This window comes from Gopherus flavomarginatus, chromosome 1 (assembly GCF_025201925.1).
Source record: "Gopherus flavomarginatus isolate rGopFla2 chromosome 1, rGopFla2.mat.asm, whole genome shotgun sequence".
Classification (NCBI taxonomy): Eukaryota; Metazoa; Chordata; order Testudines; family Testudinidae; genus Gopherus; species Gopherus flavomarginatus.
In genome coordinates this window covers 264,792,068-264,813,052 of record NC_066617.1, presented here as the reverse complement: position 1 = coordinate 264,813,052, position 20,985 = coordinate 264,792,068, and the positions used below count along the sequence as shown (strand labels likewise).

The 20,985-nt window shown below is 40.2% G+C and overlaps 1 protein-coding gene across 1 annotated transcript in view; it reads right to left on the bottom strand.

Moving 5' to 3' along the window:
* NALF1 (NALCN channel auxiliary factor 1) overlaps positions 1-20,985 on the bottom strand; it is an 839,509-nt gene that overhangs the window by 7,283 nt on the left and 811,241 nt on the right. Inside the window, exon 2 of the mRNA XM_050949806.1 lies at positions 10,647-10,818. Within this exon, the coding sequence (XP_050805763.1) occupies positions 10,647-10,818 (172 nt within the window). The remainder of the gene's footprint in view (positions 1-10,646; positions 10,819-20,985) is intronic.

The window sequence follows — 20,985 nt, the reverse complement described above, 5'->3', positions numbered from 1 at the left end:
CCCCCCCCCGTAACTTACGCATATCGTTCCTTACTCCATCCCTCACCCTCAGTTTGAGGAACCTGCTAAAGTTCATTAATTTTCAACATAAAACTGGCCTCTCCACACCTGCAATTCCTGAAAAGGTACATCCGAAAGCAAACTCTTAGCTATAACCACATAATTTCCCACAAACAAATGACACATGATAGACTTCAGCATTGCACGTATATCAGTAGGGAATATAACTTACTATAGGTGAGGTCAGCATTAAGAATGGACATTTTAATGTGATTAGGTTAATGGAGATTTTAGTGTTATTAAATTAAATGTGTTCAGTTTTAACTGAGTCAAGTAAAAAAGGAATTATAAGCTACTACATTTTACACAGAAAGAGCTACTGAGGGACAAACAACAAGAGGCATAAAACGTGTTCACATACAGAATTTGAAGTCATTTGCAACAATGTTCCCTCAATTCCTTTTAGTAGGAGTTGCGGGTGCACATCATCTCTCGTGATTTAGTCCTCACAATTTTACTTGTAAATATTTTCGAAAGCCAAAGGTTTTGAAAATGAGTTTTTTTCAATAAAGCTTTTTCTCTCTAATCATAAACTATGTTTTCTTCAGGATTTCTAATCCAATCTGAGGGACAGACAAAATCTGCTCTGCCTAAAGACGGTACACCCAAAAATAAGAGGCAACTGCAGGACCAGATGGAGTAAGCCAGGAATGTTGCTTGATCCATTTTGCTGTGAAGCACAGAGCAAATAATGGCTCCAGGAGTGAAACACTCAAAGGTGACATCACTGCATCATACAATGCCAGCACTTGGAGTAACATTTCCCCTTTTAGAGCAATTAATTCTGGGAAATATAGGTAGGTAAAGTAGAGAACTAGACATTCCTCTTCCTTTACAATGCACTTGGACATCTTTCTAGAGAAAGGTCTGAACTAAAGCACTAAAACTTTTGATCTAAACTTTGTGGCCTTTGGCCCTAATTCCATATCCTGAGCAAACAAACTAATTATTCTAGGAAAATGAGATGTTTATTGCCTGTAGCTTTATTAAGCACATATAAGGATGGATTCTGCTATATTTATGCCACTGAACATCTACTGGTGCAAGTATTCTGACTGCAGGGGGACTACTCACAGAAATGCTCACTGCTGTGAGAAAGGGTTACACAATTGGAGTTCCTAGTGAAAAAGTAACAGATTCAAGAATATATGGAAAGGATTCAGGAAAACATTAAAAACCAGCATCTAATACACTACAGCAACAAAGAAACAGTTGGACTTTGAGAGTCCCCTGCCACACTGCAACTAAATAAACTTCCACCATACAGTGTCATTGTGGGATGACATATGAATTGGTATTTAAATTAAGCTTCTGTGGATAATATTTGTACTATCAAGAGTGTCCACTGGCCCAAATGGACAGAAATGAATCATCTGCAATCTGTGGCTCAGATAACCAGTCATAATGGGTAGAATTAGATATCTAGAATATACGCCTGTATCTTATTGCCTGGTGATGGCTATATTAGCATTTTCTTAAAATGGAAGGGGAGAGAATGGAAAAGATTTTAAATACTTGCTTAAATTTGGTCTGGAAGTCAGCTTTCCTTGATCTTATCCAGATGGTCTTCTACATTTCCAGATTGCTGTGTCTGAGATATACATTAATGCTTCTGTCTGGATATACATTTTATAATATGAACTATACAAAATGTAATAAAATGAAATGTAAACCAAATCTTTTTTTTTAAAACAAACAAATTAGTCTTCCTTCAGACAGATTATTTTTAGACCAATGAAGAAGTTGTTTTCCTCTTCTAAAAACTAATTTGCCTTTCAAGATTCCATTCAAACTACAAGCTTGATGAAGTTTTGTTTGTTTGTTTTTTAATTTCCCAATGCATGGTAGAGTCTGGCAGGCTGTTTCAAGCAGTTGTCCCTGGGGCATTTTTTCTGTGTATATGCGTGTGCTGGGAGAAGGGAATGAACACACTGTTATTCTATGTAATATTTACACTATTTTTATACAAAAACATATAGGGCCAGATTTTTGAGGGTGTAAATCAGTGTGGCACCACTGCAGCCAATGGAGCTTCAGTGATTCATAACAGCTAAAGGCCTGTCCCCAAAAGCTATGTAATAAACTAATTTTTTACTTCCTTTTTTTGGTGTGCCTTGTGCTGAGCAAAGAGGAGAAGGAATACATAGCCTGCTTCTAACCCAAATCAGGCTAGAACACAATTGTTAGTGAAAGGTATTTAGCATTGTTGAGTGTATTATAGAAAGGGTAAATGTGATACGCATTTAAACAACTAATTATATAACAACTTACATATTGTAATATTGCTTTGTGGTTTCTGGAAATCACAGAAGCCCACACCCTAACTTACTACGATTTGAGAAAAGTGAGTTTACAACCAGAAATGATATTCTTAAGAAAGGGAAAATGCCAGATCGATGGTGTAAAAGCTTTATGATACCTATTTTTTTAAAAAAGGAAATATTACTCTGTGTGCTAATAATTGTCCAGTTAAGCTGACATCACATGCTATGAAAGTACTAGAGAAGATTACTGAAAAGTATCTGTGCTGAATGGTTGAAATTTGGAAGTGTCAGTATGGATTCATGACAAGACAAAGCATGAATGATGACATGTTTGCATTATGAATGCTCATGGATAAGTTTAGAGAAAGGAGATGGCAACTGGGCATAGTCTTTGAGGACCTAGAGAAGGTGTATGGTCGTGTACCAAGAGAACTAGTTTGATGGAGTTTGTGACTGAGAGATGTGCCAGAAGACTATGTCCGTCTTATCCAGGGTATATATGATGAAGTGACTACTTTTGTCAAAACTACATGGGGCTACAGTACAGAATTTTCAGTACATGTTGCATTAGGGGGTCAGAATTCAGTCCCTTTTAATTTGCAGTTTTTTGGTGTGATAAGTGAAAATATATGAAGGGAGCTGCCTCGGAACATGCTGTTTGCAGATGACTTAGTAATATGCGCAGAAGATTGTGAGACCCTGCAAGCCAGCTTTGAACAATGGCAACACAGTTTTGAGTGGGCTGGATTTAGAGTGAACATTGGTAAGTCTGAGGCTATGATAACTGAGGGAGGAGGACTCGTCATTACAATCTATATACCACACAGACTATGCTGAGAGATTGTGCCACACACTCTCAAAGAAACTGTGGAACCACCTCATCAACATCCTATATAGCAAACAGGGAAAGATTAAGGAGGAACTCTCAAAACTGGATACTCTCATAAAAAACCAGCCTTCCACATAAACTTCCTCGTAGCTGGACTTTACAAAAACTAGACAAGCCATTTACCACACACACTTTGTTTCTCTACAAAGGAAAAAACTACTACATGCCACAAGGGGCCACAACAGTGCTTCCCTTAACCCACCCAGCAATATTGTTAATTTTTCCAGCTATTCTCTTAGCCCAGAAGAAGAGTCTGTCCTATCTCGGGGCCTCTCCTTCTGCCCCTCCACCCCCACGAACATGATACAGTTCTGCAGTGACCTAGAATCCTATTTTCGATGTCTCTGACTCAAGGAATATTTCCAACACACCTCTGAACAACATACTAACACACAGAGACCTTCCTACCAACACTACAAAAAGAAGGTTTCTGGATAGACTCCTCATGAAGGTCGAAAAAACAGACTGGACTTCAACATAGAGTACTTCCACCAACGTGCACAGGCTGAAATAGTGGAAAAGCAGCATCACTTGCCCCATAAACTCAGCCGTGCAGAACACAGTGCCTTCCACAGCCTCAGAAACAACTCTGACATCATAATAAAAAAGGCTGACAAAGGAGGTGCTGTCGTCATCATGAATAGGTCAGAATATGAACAAGAGGCTGCTAGGCAGCTCTCTAGCATCACATTCTACAAACCATTACCCTCTGATCCCACTGAGAGTTACCAAAAGAAACTACACCATCTGCTCAAGAAACTCCTGAAAAAGCACAAAAGCAAATCCACACAGACACACCCCTAGAACCCTGAGCAGAGGTATTCTATCTGCTACCCAAGATCCATAAACCTGCAAATCCTGGAAGCCCCATCATCTCAGGCATTAGCACCCTAACAGCAGGATTATCTGGCTATGTAGACTCCCTCCTCAGGCCCTACGTTACCAGCACTCCCAGCTGTCTCTGAGACACCACTGACTTCCTGAGGAAATTATAATCCATTGGTGATCTTCCTAAAAACACCATCCTAGCCACTATGGATGTAGAAGCTCTCTACACCAACATTCCACACAAAGATGGACTACATGAGGAACAGCATCCCTGATAATGTCACGGCAAACCTGGTGGCTGAACTTTGTGACTTTTTCCTCACCCACAACTATTTCACATTTGGGGACAACATATATCTTCGAATCAGTGGCACTGCTATGGGTACCCGCATGGCCCCACAGTATGCTAACATTTTTATGGCTGACTTAGAACAACGCTTCCTCAGCTCTCATCCCCAAATGCCCCTGCTCTACTTGCACTACATTGATGACATCTTCATTGTCTGGACCCATGGAAAACAAGCCCTTGAGAAATTCCACGATTTCAACAATTTCCACCCCATCATCATCAGCCTGGACTAGTCCACACAAGAGATCCACTTCCTAGACACTACAGTGCTAATAAGCAATGGTCACATAAATACCACCCTATACTGGAAACCTACTGACTGCTTTACTTACCTACATGCCTCTAGCTTTCATCCAGACCACACCACTCGATCTATTCTCTACAGCCAAGCTCTACGATACAATCACATTTGTTCCAATCCCTCAGACAGAGACACAGATCAGACGTCAAGAATTATAACGTTCAAAAACCAGTCGGAGAACACTTCAATCTCCCTGGTCACTTGATTACAAACCTAAAAGTCACAATATTACAACAAAAAAACTTCAAAAACAGACTCCAACGAGAGACTGCTGAATTGGAATTAATTTGCATTAAATTAGGCTTGAATAAAGACTGGGAGTGGATGGGTCATTACACAAAGTAAAACTATTTCCCCATGTTTATTCCCTCCCTCCTGCACACTGTTCCTCACACCTTCTTGTCAACTGCTGCAAATGGACCATTTTGATTACCACCACAAAAAGTTTTTTTCTCTCCTGCTGGTAGTAGCTCACTTTAACTGATCACTCTTGTTAGTGTATATGGTAACACCCATTGTTTCAAGTTCTCTGTGTATATATTTATCTTCCGACTGTATTTTCCACTACATGGATCCGATGAAGTAGGCTGTAGCCCACGAAAGCTCAGATAAATTTGTTAGTCTCTAAGGTGCCACAAGTTCTCCTGTTCTTTTCACCATTAAGGATATCACAGGTAGAGAATTTAAAAGAGTGAAATAATTAAAATACCTAGGATCAATGGTTGCTGATGATGGTGCCCTCCTGGCATCATACTAAGGCTGTTTGGTGCAAATGGTGCGAGCTGAGCCCAATTCTCTGTGATAAAAAAGATGCCAGTAAAGGTAAAAGGTAGAATGTATGTATAAAGCTGCAATTTGACCCATCTTACTGTATGGAACAGAGACTTGACCAGCCACAAGAAAGGAAAGCAGTGTGCTATTCGCTACGGCAGTGAAGATGTTGAGATGGTCAAATGGTTGGACACTCCATGATGGGAAATGACATGAGGTTGTAAAGGGCCTAATTTGGGCTGCTTCAGTTGAAGATAAGTTGAGAGAGGCTAGACTACGTGGGTATAGGCCTAGATATTGGAGACTGGAGAGCTAGGTTGGTAAGATGGCTCTTGTAATTACTATGGATGGAAGACAACCAGAGGGGAGGCCAAAGACTCGATACATAGACCAGATATCAGCAGAACTTAGAGCAGTGATGGGCAACCTGCAGCCCATCAGGGTAATCCACTGGCAGGCCGCGAGACAGTATTTACATTGACTGTCCACAGGTTTTCCATTCCCAGCCAATGGGAGCTGTGGGAAGCAGCAGCCACCCTGCCCCACTTCCGGCAGCTCCAATTGGCTGGGAACAGCGAATCGCAGCCACTGGAAGCTGCGGTGGCCGTGCCTACAGATGGTTAATGTAAACACTGTCTCACGGCCTGCCAGCGGATTACCCTAATGGGACGCAGGTTGGCCACCTTAGAGAGACCAACTTGCATGACAGCCAGGTATACAATCATGAGTTTTAGAAGAATGCTATAAAATCACTGACCCTGAATAGGGAAGTGGCAAGAAAGAAGAAGACTGGGAGATGAAGGCAGGGGACAAACAGTAAATTTAGTGTAACATATTTCTGGGGTAAGAAGTTGGACCAAGTATGTCATTTCTCCTGGTATGTACCAAGAGCATCATAAATCAGATTGAACTCATATTTATCGTTTCATGTATTCTCCCTCAAAAGTTGTTAATTTTGCTTTGTCCCAAATATGTGGTGGTGCTAACCTAAGTGAGAGCAACATTTTCTGAGTAAAGCACAGTTAGATTGCTATTCATATCAAATTGAAATAGGGGAGTGAACATTCAAACACACATGCACACAAACCCTAGCTAAAACTTTCCAGTGAAATTCTCTACAATTGGATGAGGCTGCCTATGATGGGGTGCACTCAGGATGGGGAAGGGTTAACTCCCCACTGTGGGCTGAGGACGCCACACCCCTATGTCTCTTCTGGGCATGATCAAGATGTAGCACCAGTACAAGTGGGAACAGCCCAGCTCAGTCAGGGCTAGTCGCCGGAGAGGAAGGATGCATGCTGCAGGCTCCAGCTCAGGAGCTGGAGATACTGAGACTCAAGCAAGTGCCCAGGTACCCGAGGATGCCACTCAGAGGTCGCCACTATCAGGGTCCTGAGCTGAGAACTGGTGAAACAGGGAAGGCCCAAGTCTCCCTGCCATGGCTGCCCCCATCTGACAAGCGGCCCCAGCCTATTGACTCCAGCCCCTAAGCCTAACTGCCCTGCAGACAAGAGTGAACCTGTTGATTCTGGCTGCTAGGCCTTACTGCCCTGTGATGCAGGGTGTTGGTATTGGATCTGGCCGCTAGGCCCCATTGCCCTGGGAGTCAGGGTATTTCTAGTGTTAGGCCTTACTGCCCACAGAGGCAGGAGTCTGATTTGTCTTGTGTACTCCAAGTTTCACCTCATTTAAAAAGTACTGGCTTACAAAAATCAGACATAAAAACACAAAAGTGTCACAGTCACACTATTAGTGAAAAATTGCTTACTTTCTCATTTTATCTGTATAAAATTTTAGTTTGCACTGACTTCACTAGTGCTTTTTATGTACCTGTTGTAATATTAGGCAAATAGCTAGATGCGTTGATGTACCCCCAGAAGACCTCTGTTTACCCCCAGAGGTACATATACGCCTGGTTGGGAAGCACTGCTTTGGAGGACACAAAAGTATATGTCATTGGGAGTCCATGTAATTTAGAGAAACCTTTAAATTGCTCTAAATGATGCTAGGTAGGACCAAAAGAGTACAAAGAGAGTCTTGCACCTCCACTGCTGCCCTTTTCTGTATGATTCTCAGTCACAAGTGAGGATCTAACCCATTAGATTTTATAACCCAAAATGCAACCACTTTTTTAAGAACAGAGAGAAGCAGTTTAAATACATGCAGCCAGATGTTCTAGCAATAGAATGATTTGGAAAGTGTTATGGGTAAGAATTGCTAGTGCCTCTTTTCTTCCCATCTGGCCCTTCCAAGGAAATACCTGTCCTTAATTCCCCCCAGTGCTTTGCTCACTGGAACATCATGCTCTGGAAAAGTAAGGGGAATCCTCATATTATAAATAATACACAAAGTTTCTTTTCAGGCAGGTTTAGATAAATAATATTTATTCTTTCCTGTTTCAAACCAGTAAGCCACCTGGCTTTTCTTAAGATGTGGAGATGTCCCCTTTTCCCCACTAGGTGTCTCCCCTGCTCTATCAAAAGTCACAGTCTATGTCTACAAAAGGATACTAATAGTTAAAAGCCTTGTATAGCAATCACAGTTCACAGCATTTTGAGTGAAAAAGCCCTCTCTATCCTCTTATCTAGGCACAGTTAGAAAACAGCATGTGACGTTAATATTTTCATCTTGGGCTATGTGCTGCATTCAGTATCAAATAAAAACAGTAACTACCAATACACTTTTTCAGCTTTCTTGGCTTCTGCTGTAATACAATGAAACATCTTCCTGCAGGAGTCAATCAGTCAGTCTTTCCATTTGGCCTAAATCTCTAGTGGAACCTGGAGAAAACAGCCTGTTACCATGGAGAGGAAGAAGAGAAACCTCGATTGTGAAACTATTGCTCCTGAAACCTCATTAAAGAAAAGCAGGGGCTCTGGAGGGCTGTAATTTCTCATAGAGAAGGTCACCCCATAAACACAGGGATTCCTTTCTTTTCCAGACAAGCTTTGGTGTAATGCAATCAGCTCCAGTCAAAGTCCTGCCCCTCCCGGGGGCAAGCAAATCTCCAAAAATCTCCCATTAGCACAATCAGATTCAGTTCCTGCTGGATCTCTATAAAAGTAAAAGTCAAAATCTTGCAGGAGAGCCTGCCGACTTTCTCCCTGCAGGATATTGTCACAGTTAGGCACAGCAGAGTTGCTCGAGCTAACGGTGCCTTAGTTTGAAAGAGCTAAGGCTTGTTGCAGAGCACTGTCCTTAAGAAATTCTTGATCATGAAACTTGCTCCTTTCCTTACTTTTAGTGTGTCAGAGCCCATTTGCCTTGACCTTAAGAAAGCTTTGTAATGGCCATGTATTTTGGGCTGGCTTGGGAAGGGGTCAGATGTCAATATTTGAGGACCTAAAGTTAGAAACCTAGAACCTGATATTTATAGGTCATGAGCACCTGCATCTTCCTCTGACTTTAAATCACAATTTGGGTGCTCAGTGCCTTTGACAATCAGGATGTGGGCTTCTAAAGTTAGCAGCCAATGAAGTGAGGTGCCCAAAAGAGAAGTGGCTTTTGAAAATTTGAACCATTATGTTAAAATTAATCTGCCATGATGGAAATCCAAATACAACAGCATTTTGCCATTGTCCTAGCACATTACAGTATGAAATTAATTCTACAGGGCACAGAACTGTTTTAAGTAACTGAATCCCAGGTGTCCAAAACATCTGGTTAATTAAACATTGTTTAATGTAACCCAAAGATTGGGTGTGTCTTCCCCAAGGCCCAATGGGACATTTTCATTGCAATCCAGGTTCCCCAAACCTGGGATGAAGCCACTGACGTTGCATCAATTGGCTTCCCAAGGGTACAACAACAGATATTCATAGTGCTAAGCTTGGATGATCCAGAGCACATACTATTCTCATAGAACTAACTGGCATGGGGAAAGCTGGTGGAATATTTTAAACTATGCTCCAAACCTGGAGAACCCAGAGTACAGTCTTTGAGTGGCAGAGTAAGTGGCATCATTCTGGCTAACAATCAAGAATGGAGAGGAGCAACTTTGAGGTCTGCACTCTGGAACTGAAGAACTTAGATTCCTTTGATGTTTCAACCCACTGATTATCTGAAGGTTTGGGACATTCCATGTCAGTATTTGAGTTTCATTGTCAAAAATGAGTGAAGAGCAAGAAGTACACTATTTTAACAATCAAGGTGCATACCTAAAGAAATATCATTACATGGATAATATTTTATCTTTAAAAATATTGGGGGAACAGTACTTGCTTAAGTAACAGAAGTCTAGGAGAACCAGACTGGGAAGATCTGCATAGGGAGCAGCAGCTCTATGACACTGTCTCCACCAAAGCCCACTGAAGCCCCTTTATTCCAAATCTACCAGTGTTGGGGTTCCGAAGGTGAGACCAGGGTATAGCCAGAGCAGGAGCATCTGTTCTCTGTGGAGTGTTCCTCTCCAGACTCCCTGAACATCCTCAGAAACGGTTAGTGCTGTTCTGAACAACATTAGTTCCCATAGCTACCTCACTCACCAGATGCCCAAAACATCTGCCTGGGGAGGCAATACATCTGCCAGAGGCAGCTCAGCCAACACTGGGGAAGAAGACCCATAGATCATTGTGGATGATCCTGGATCAATGAGGAAGGGAGAAAAGTTCAGCTATGAATCCTAAACTTCTGCAAATTTAGGTCCTCATATCCTCTTCGGAATCCTCCACATTCCTCCACTGTGTAGAATTTTCCCAGGCCCAACAGGAGAATATGAAATTACCCTTGATTTTATCCTGATAGTGTCCATTTAACAGTTAGGAGGAGAACATGACTAGCAAATTACTATAAATGTGTGGTAGACATCAGATGTGAGAATGCTGGGGAAGGCGAGTGTGGCAGACACTAGCCTCACAGCTTAAGTCACTATTCTGTCTGCAACGTCTTAGTATTACATAACACAGAAGTTACCTCTTCTCACTAAAATTATTAAGCATAACAAATTATTAGAATAGTTTTCTGTTGGAAATGTGCTTTTGTCAAGTTAATTACTCTGGTCATAGGTAAACTATAGAAAATGTGGCAAAGAAAGTATTGATTCAACGCCTAAAACCTTTCAGAAACTGATGAAGCATCCCTTCAGGCTCTCATAGTTAAAACTATTAGGAAACAACATGGCTAGCCACGCTCTTCAAAGTTAAGTATGGAATTAAAACTAGTGAGACATGTTGATCTGCACCGTACCTGTACAGATGAAACTTGATAGTCCTCCATAGATGACATCATCATTGTCTGGTAATATAAATGGACACCTTGTCTGAACCTCCAAACAGTATTGCTTGCAAGGAATTCTGTTGCTGCAGTGAAACTGTGTGACTTCAAAATACTGGGAACAGAGCCAGGCTTTGTAGACAATCTGGAAAAAGAGAAGAATCAGAAGTCTAGATGGATGACAATAGCACTGTCATTATCAGAGGCACATAGTGTACTGCACACCTACACTGATGCTGGTTCTTAAAGCAAATTTTAAGAGAATATCACCTGAGTAAAATAAACCCATAACATATCACTACTCTCCCACTTCTGTAAAGAAAACCCCAACCAAGCCATCTAAAATGACTGCGATTTAAAAACACAAAACATTACTCAATCATGATTGGGTTAATATTATTCTGTAGAGATGTACCATTCTCTGATGCTCCTTTTAATTATATGCGTGTCCTGTACTTTACAATAAACTGTGGTTCTAAAAAAATTAGAAAGAATTTGGAAAAAGGCACAGAACCTAAACATCAGAAGGAATTTCAAAGAGATTTATTTAATACATTCTGGCCTATTTGCTCTTCTTAATTTTACCAAATAGGGCAAAGCCTTCAGGTCACAGTAGATGGTGCTGTTTTCTCTCAATTAAACTCCAATGCAGTCTGCAGGATTAAGGAGCACATTCCAGTGCCTGAACATCAACAGCCACAGACTGGGGGATAAGGTCAGGGAGAATATTTACATGTGTTCCAGATCCAACCCATTAAAGAGTCCATCACCTGAAGCAGTAAAGCAATCCAGTCGAATAATTTATTTTAAAGAAAATTGATTTTGTTTGGTTTAGTACTGTGGAAGGTATTTTCTTAAGACATGCTATCATTCATAATGGTAACTTGAGCCTATTAGGTATACAACTGCTTCATACATGTGAAGAGTTGCATTTGCTGACTATCAAGCAGCCATTGTGGGGAAACACCTACTAACCAAGTCCCAAAACAATTTCCTGGTTTCCCAATATATAATTTATTTTATTTTTAAACATGTTATTTACTGGCTAAGTTTTTATCTAGTTTGCTGGATAATGAAAATTTCCATTCTGTATTCATTCAAAAATATCTGAAAGATTTAGTAACGACATTTCTTCTATCAGAGGCTGAAAAGCAATATAGTTTAAGTGATTATTTCTCCTCTTTCCATGCCTGTTTGTAATTAAAAAAAAAAAAAGGAAAACTGAGATTAAAAAGTTTAAACACTGAAAATTCAATAGCTGATACTTGAAAGGACTAATTTGCTAGAGGGTTTGGTTCAATGTAGGCATGTTTCATCTCATCAGTTATAGTTTTTATTAGTGTCAGTAAAATTTTAAGTTCTATAATTATCTATAATTATTTCCAAGGTGGTAGTTCAAGAACCACGGAGCTATTATTTTTAGAATATTTGCAATGGCAGCAGATATGGCAAGGTTTTTACGTGACAACTGAAAATAGTGTCACTAATGTGGTTTATGTTAACCCCTTTGTAACTGCTTACACGGAGCGTATTAACAATAAATGATTATCATGGCAGCAGTCCAGATGATATATGTATTCTACTGTTCTCAGATAAAGTTTGAAATTACAACTGATTCTGTGTACAGTGTTGTTGTAGCTGTGTTGGTCCCAGGATATTAGAGAACAAGGTGGGAGAGGTAATATCCTGTACTGGACCAACTTCTGTTGGTGAGAGAGACAAGTTTTAGAGTTTATACAGAGCATTTCAGTCCTGAAGAAGAGCTCTGTTAAGCTTGAAATGTGTCTCTCTCACCAACAGAAGTTGGTCCAATAAAAGATATTACCTCACCCAAATGATTCTCTCCATATTTAATAAATACCCTCCATGCTTTCAATAGTTCGATTGATCTAATACCATATATTGACACCTGTTGGTATAATGAAAATAACAAGTACATTCTTTGTAAAATGTGGTAGATCATAGTCTATTGGTTGGAGAAGGAATCCTGGTTCTGACAAAAGATTAATTTTGACCAGTCAATCGCCCCCCTGTGCCTCAGTTTACCTATCTGTAATATACACTGTATTTCACAGAGTCTGACACTTACTATGTATAAAGTGCAAACAATCCTAAAATGAAAGGTGCCATGTGAATTATCTACAAAAACCAATATGGTTTATGAATGTCAATTATGCGGTATAGAAAAGAAACAGACAAACTGGTGTATACATTTAAGTGGAACACGATTTGAGCATTATTCAGGAGTAGGGTTGGTTCGGAACATTTTGATGAAATTTTTTCTCCATTGGAAAAATGTTGATTCATCAAAACTGAAATTTTAAGTGTATTGGTTTCAATGAAAATTTAATTGGGAAAGTTTCTCAGATCCAGAATTGAATTTCTTTTCAAAACCAACTAATCAGAATAGCCAGTACACTAGTGGGTCTCTAGGTCACTCACCGAGGGTGTGGAACACCCAAGTTCAATTCGCTACTCTGAATTAGATAGAGCAAGAACATGAACCTGAGTCTCCTATATCCCAGGTGCGTGGTTTAACCACTTAGCTTTGGAGCCAGTCTCTCTTTGTCTTTCCCAAGGAACATTTAACTATATATACAAAGCGGAACAGCTCTAACAGAAGAGATTGACAGATAGTGTCTCTGTAGCCCAGTGTTAATGGCATTCAACTGAGATGTGGGATTTATTTGAAATACTATATTTCTATACTGTGTAAACTCTATTGGTAGGTGCTTGATATATGTAAATAGAGACAATTGGTGTCACACTGATATCACATAATACCAGATACCAGTTTATATACTTACTAAACTGGACTAACTGCCTTTGATTCTGTAAAACCAGGTTCTATAGACAACCTGCGTGAGCCTGTATTTGTTCACTAACCATGTTATCTGAATCCAACAACTATTACCTTAATTATGGACTTTAGCAAACTTGTGAATACTCACAAGAAGTATCCCCTACTTGCATAATCAAAACTTGCTATGTAATATCATTTATTTTGCATAACAGCTTTCATAAAAATCATCACAGGTGATTTCCCCAGCTGATTATAGTCTGTAAACAGGCTACAAATAGAAGTCAACTGCAGAAATTGCCATGATACGCCATATATCATATATCTTGACTTTAGTAAGTCTTTTGATGTTGTCTCACGTGACCATCTCAATAGCAAACTGGGGAAGTATCACCTAGATTAACCTACTATAAGATGAGATCTATCCTGGATCTAGTTCTAGTCAATATATTCATAAATGATTTGGACAAAGGAGTAGATAAATGATTTGGATGATGGATATGGTTTATAGATGATACAAAGATGGGAGGGGTTTTAAATGCTTTGGAGGACAGGATTAGAATTCAAAATGATCTTGACAAACTAGAGAAATGTTCTGAAATAGATAGGATGGAATTCAATCAGGACACATGCAAAGTACTACAATTAGGAATGAATAATCATTTGGACATATACAAAATGGGAATGACTGCGTAAGAAGGAGTACTACAGGAAATGATCTGGGGTTACAGTGGATCACAAGCTACATATGAGTCAACTATGTAAAACTGTTGCAAAAAAAGTGAACACCATTCTGGGATGTATTAATGGAAGTATTGTAATCAAGGTATGAGAAGTAATTCTTCCACTTGGCTCATCACTGTTAAGTCAACTGGAGGAGTGTGTCCAATTCTGGGCACCACACTTTGGGAAAGATGTGGGAAAACCAGAGAAAGTCCAGAGGAGAGCAGTAAAAGTGATTAATGGTCTAAAGAAAATATGGCCTACAAGGAAAGCTTTAAAATATTGGGTTTGTTTATTCTGTATAAGAGAAGACTGAGGGGGGGACATGATACCAATTTTCAAGTATGTAAAAGGCTTTTATAAAGAAAAGGGTGATAAATTGTTCTCCTTATCTACTGAGGACAGAACAAAAAGTAATGGGCTTAAATTGCAGCAAAGGAGATTTAGGTTAGACATTAGGAAAAACTTCCTAACTGTAAGAATAGTTAAGCACTGTAACAAATTACCTAGGGAGGTTGTGGAATCTCTGCCACTGGAGGTTTTTAAGAACAGGTTAAATAAACACCTGGCGGGGCTGGTCTAGATAATACTTAGTCCTGCCTTAGTGCAAGAGACTGGACTGATGACCTATTGAGATCCCTTCCAGTCATACATTTCTATGATTCTCTATGATGCAGTAATATGGAAACTCACTTAAAGATTCAATGGGACAAAATTGGTGATTCTAGTCCTACTGGATGCACACACTTGCTGGATGTTTCTATTATTAAACTCCTAATATAAATGGCTATTTAAACTGGCATTTAAGTGCTCAAAGTGATGCTTCAAAGGCTCAGACTCACAGTTATAGGTAAGTGAACTTGAAACAGACCCTTGAATAGAACACTCTAGATAAGTGCAAAGCATTATAAATGAACCTAATCCTAAAAGATGGTAAGCATCTACAATTTCCACTGAAGTCAATGGATATTGCAGGTGTTCCACATCTCCCAGAATTTCAGGCAGGATCCAATGCCCATTGAAGTTAATGGAAGACTGTTAATTGATTTAAAAGGGTATTGGATTGGACTCCTGATCCATTAGTGTTATCCAAAAGTGTGGAACATTATTTTATGCTTATTCTGACTGTACTTCTTGTATCTACAAACTGGACATGAAATTACATGTCAAAAGTCTCTCTCACAGAATTTTGCACTTCTGCTGCTAGCCATGTACTCAACATGGGAAAACACTAGCCTACCACTGCAAAGCTCAGAAAGATTATAGGTTCTAAACATGAAGCAAGGTTCATGGAGGAGTGGAACCACTTCCCAAATCCCTATTAGCTACTTCATTTTTTCCTGATTTCAGTAGGAGTTAGGCATATAGGTATTTTTGAAAATCCCACTGGGCTTCTATGTGCATTTTTTGGCTCGTAAACTTTTACAAAACTGGCCTTTTGGCTGATTCTGAATAAGAAAGCTAATGGAGGAAGAGGGCACAGGAAGCATCTTTCTCCTTTCGCTTGCACCTGTATGCAACCTAACTAGACTGCTAACACTAGAACTCTCTGAGCACGTGGGCAGATTAGGTAGTTAGCGTTCCTTGTGGTGGTCTATGGCCCAAAGACAGTGCAGGCAGCAGTAGGGTTATGACTAGGGTCACATCTCTGTGTGTGCCCTGTGATCAGGCATTGGAGGAAGAGTTTCTCCTTTCCAAAGTAGGAGTGCCATACAGCAGTGCAACCACTCTTCTCGCTGCCCCATACACACATACACCCAAACTTGCCTCCCAGTGCTCCCTGAGGCATTCTGCCTGCACTTGTCCTGTGCAAGCAGAACATCTAATAGCTCTCTGTAAGGTATTGGCTCTTTGTATGAATGAGGGAGTGATGTTGCCCACTAGAAGGAGAGCCTAACATTAATACTAGCTAAATGAGATCACCTATAGCTCAAGTGTTAGAACGGAGAGGTTACTCACATTCTGCAGTAACTGGAGTTTCTCAAGATGTGCATCCCTATGGGTGCTCCACTTCAGGTGTGCATACGCCCTATGCACCTTCAGAAATTTTCAGTAGCAATGCCCATATGCACAAATCCCATACATCCTTCTGCCCTTCACTGGGGCTATATAAGGTTTCCCAGGAGAACCTCCCTCAGTTACTTCTCCATTGCAAGTCCCCCAGAGAAATTCCAAAGCAGAGGAGAAGGAGGTTGAATAGTGGAGCACCCATAGGGATGCACATCTCAAAGAACTCCAGTTAATACACAAGGTGAGTAACCTCTCCTTCTTCTTCGAGTAATGTCACTATGAGTGCTCCACTTCAGATGACTACCAAGCAGTATCCTCAGCTGGAGCAGGGAGGTTTGGAGTTGTGTCCAAGACTGTAAACAAGACTGCATTCACAAGGGCAACATCTGATCTGGAAGAATGGACAACTGAATAGTGCTTAGAAAATATGTGTACTGAAGTCCAAGTTTCAGCCTTGCAGATCTCAGCAATAAAAAGAAGAGTCACAGAGGTGGAGAAAAATCTGGTGGAATGGGCCAATGTCCTAGGAGGAAGTTGTATATCTTCAGATTCATAACAGGAATTGGTACAACCAGAAATCCACCTAGAGAGCCTCTGGGAGGTCACTGTAGACCCTTTATATCTGTCAGAATTGACACGAACAGTTTGGGAGATCTCCGAAATAGCTTGGGCCTATTCAGGTAGAAGGCTAATTACCTCCTGACATCCACAGTTTGCAGCACAGCATCCCCCTGTGTCTCGTGTGGTTTAAGGAAAAAACTGGGAGATGGATGTCCTGGTTAATGTAAAACTCAGAAGAGACTTTTGGTGGGAATTTAGAGTGCAGACATAGTAAAACATTATCTTTGAAAAATACTGTAAGGTGTGTGAGGTGTCAGCCATTAGTACCCCTATTTCCTCGACTCCTTGGGCCATCTTCCATGGACAATGTAAGGAGGGTACATGTCTCCACTGGTTCAAAGGAAGGTCTCATAAGACACTGGAGTACTAAATTAAGATCCCAAATCAGAATGGGTTCTTTCTTGTAAGGAAAATGTCCCCTAATCCCTTGATAAATCTCACTGTTGTCAGAATCTCACACCCAGGGATTGAAAAGCTTTTATAGCAACCAAGTGAACTCTGATAAAGTTTGTAGATAATCCCAATTCCATGAGGTAGTCCAGGATAGCTGAGAAGGGAGAATAAGCAGGTGAAAGATGCTGCTGGTCACACCAATGACTGAATATTTTCCACTTTTGAAGTTAGACATGTGATGGAGTGGGAATTTTCTGTAAATATTTTGTATGGTTTGTGTGCCTCAGTTTCCCCCATATGCTCAATTGTCACCTAAGGGGTGGAAAAGCGCTGTTTACCTCTCAGGCAGGTTACCACACACATGTGTGACTGATGCCTATTGTCTGGGGCCTGGCCCTCTGTGATTGGAGAGTTACTACCTAGGACTTACTGAAGCATGAAGAGCTCTCCTCCCTTCCCCCACAGGAAGCCAGCTTTGTTTGAACAGCTGGACAACAAAGGCCTGAAGAAAGACCAGGTGGGACTGGCCTGGGAATTTGGACATAAGGGAAAGAGCAGATGTCAAGAGGAACACAACATTTGGCTGGGTTTCTGGACTAGCCAGAATGGAGTACATTATAACTTTCTTTTCTCAGTGCTAACTAAGGACTTTCTATGCTGTGTTCCTATTGACTAGGATGTTTGGGGCACATGTGCAGGCCAAATGGATATTGCTTCCGAAAATCTCCAATCAAAGGTGCATGGGGTTCATGTGCACCTGAAGTGAAGCACTCCTACAGACACTACTCAGAAAAGAATCTGTGTTTTTGGAGCTGAAGTATGTGTGGTATTTATGCAACACATAGATTTGTTACAACTTGCCCTCAGCCTGTACAGTTCCACATCCCTGTCAGCATGCCTCCAAGAAGTTCACATTCTGTCTGGCTTTCAGATTGTTAGGAATCTTGTCCTATCTGCTGAAATATCCCAAATCCTTGGAGTTCACAGTTTCTTCCCATAGGTTTATGCTGTTATATAAAAAGTTACATGTGAAACCATCAATGAGAATGTATGTTGACTTACATGCTGGGTGTGCATGTTGCAACTATGTATTTATAGGCAGCTATTAGTCTTTTTTTAGCACTTCAGTGGCTAAGCCAAAGATTTATGGTCACAGTAGATGTTCCCCTTCCCCTTACCTTTTATTGTACACAATACAACTATTTAAAATAATAAATGTTATTGCTAAAAATTTTCCATCTATTTTTTCTGAGATATGGGATGAATACTGTATGTGTGGGGTTGTAATTGTGTTATACAAGTATTAGATTGCTGTAGAAAATGCACCAGGCTCATACATTTTCATGTACAGTAAATGAAGCACCAATTTTGTTCATTCATAGCACAAGATAAATTATTCATGACCATCATTTTGAGGAGGATTTTCTTTTTCATTCTCTCTCACTCTTTCTCTCTGTTCCCATTCCTCCAAGTGGGCACTGCTTCCACCTTTACGCTACCCTGTATTTTTAATCTTCTAATTTAACATCTATTCAAACTGCCCAGTATTACTTGCTATGGTGAATTGGTCTTCAGTTGTCTGGGGCTGAGAGTGGGGGCCTGGGGCTGATAGCGGCTGCCCAGGGCTGACAGCAGGAGCTCCCACTCTCAGCTTCTGGGCACCTGGGGCTCCCACTGTCAACCCTGCACATGGGGGAGAGGGGGTTTCCTGCTGTCAAAATTTCAATGGAAGCCTCATATTGAGGAATTTGCAATTTCCACACTATCGCAAATTAAGTAGGGCCTTACCCATTACCATACTGCACAATGGCTGCAAGGGCAAATGTACATTCTCTCAGATTCTAAACATACTGACACATTCTGGCTTTCTCACTCTTCATTCCACTCCCTGATCTCTTACCTGCTTCTCTTCTGAAATGCCCAAGCAAGAAAAAGGTTTGTATGTCAAAGTGTCAGGGGCAGAGAGAATCCTCAAGATTTCACATTGAGTATAGATCTCTAGTGCAAAATTGTTGGCTCTCCAAAATCTGACATACTCTCTAAGGGTTCAATTCAATAAAACTTATGTTTCATGGAAACCAAGGTAAGACTGTGGAAGCTGTAGAAAATCCATTTTTATGATTTTCACAGTACAGAAGCCTAACATTTTTTTTTAAATGAAGTGGACCTTTAACCAAGGAAAGGGTATATAAACTATACTGTATGTTATAAGAATGTGTTAACTATCAAGACACTTTAGTGAAACCAGGCATGCAAAACTTAGTGATTTGTACATTAAACCAAAAACTTATGAGATAAAAATACAGTGTTTATAACATGTAGTTTGTGTGCATTTTATGAGTTAAATCACAGCAATTATATATAGCCTTTTGGACATTTTTGCTATTACACCATTGCCGTGAACTCTGTTTTTTTTTGTTTGGGATGCGAGTTTTGTAACTTTGTTGTGTGTGTGTGTACACATGTGAGTAATATATATTATGTACACCACAGACATACACACACAGACTATAACAAGCTATACGGGCACAAATGGAAATATGTGCTATACACCCATATGGAATAGAATTAGTGCATTTGTCAGATAGACTTTACTAAAAATGTTAGCCTACATGTTCCAATTTAGGTAATTACATTCTTTCTATTGAAAAGTGATCCTCATAATAATCTTTACTATTGCTCCTTGCAAATAATATATTTATACCATAGAAATATTTGTTATCTGTTAGGCAGATGATAAAGCTGTTTAGTTATTCACCATTTAGTATTCATTATATTCCTGTTAAAAAAGGTTCAGTCAGAGGTCAGGAAGTGGAAAAAATACTATGCGACTTTAGTGACTAGTCACATGTCACAAGTAGTTAATGATAGTGATTAAAGAAATTATTAATTGACAAACCAGAGGCTGAAATTTGTTTGCTTGTCACATCATTACAAATAGCAAGTGGATCTGGGGAAAAAAAAAAGAAAAAGAAAACCTATTTGTAAACAGCAAAAAGGAGCTAACTTCTCAACTCATATTATTGACACGGAATAATTCAACCAGCTATATTCGGGATATAAAACCAGCCCCGCTAAATGAGAGACAGAGCTCACAGGCAGCTCCTCTTCCAAGCTGCAGACCTGGGTGGGCACTCATCTCCTTCTCCTTGGGGAGGGTCGGGCCAGCTGGCTGACTCTTCTGAGGCAATTCTATGACCTGTGTTGTGCAGGAACTGCTCATAATGGTTCCCTCTAACCTTGCAATATGTGCATGTAAGAGATATCAGGGATGCTGGCTGGATTATCTACCCAAAGCAAAACACCTGGAATTTTACTAATTCCTATTCACAGTGGGTGCAAATGAACCAGGTGACTTTTGCAAGTCATCAGGCAGAGGAGGTCACCATGTTGGATGGTCATAGAGCTGCTTTTCACATTGGTTGTCCTTTGGAAGGTGTCCACATTAAATGTCAGTGATGTTGTCCATTGCCCAACAGCATATGGTGCAGTATGACTGGCAGGATAGTGGCACAAAACTAACTTTGCGCTATGTGACCAATATTAAATAAGATTGTCAAAATTATAAGTGGCAAATGGTTAAATTATATATGCATATATAACTACCGTATCTCACTGTCTCTCTCTTTCTCACACACACAAGTTCTAAATAATCTGCATTCTGTCAAAACAGATTTAGCATGTAGACTGAATCATCTGAGTCACACTGTATGAAATGCATCAGCAGAGTAGAATGGAAAAGCCCTAGAGTGTCTAATCAGTTTC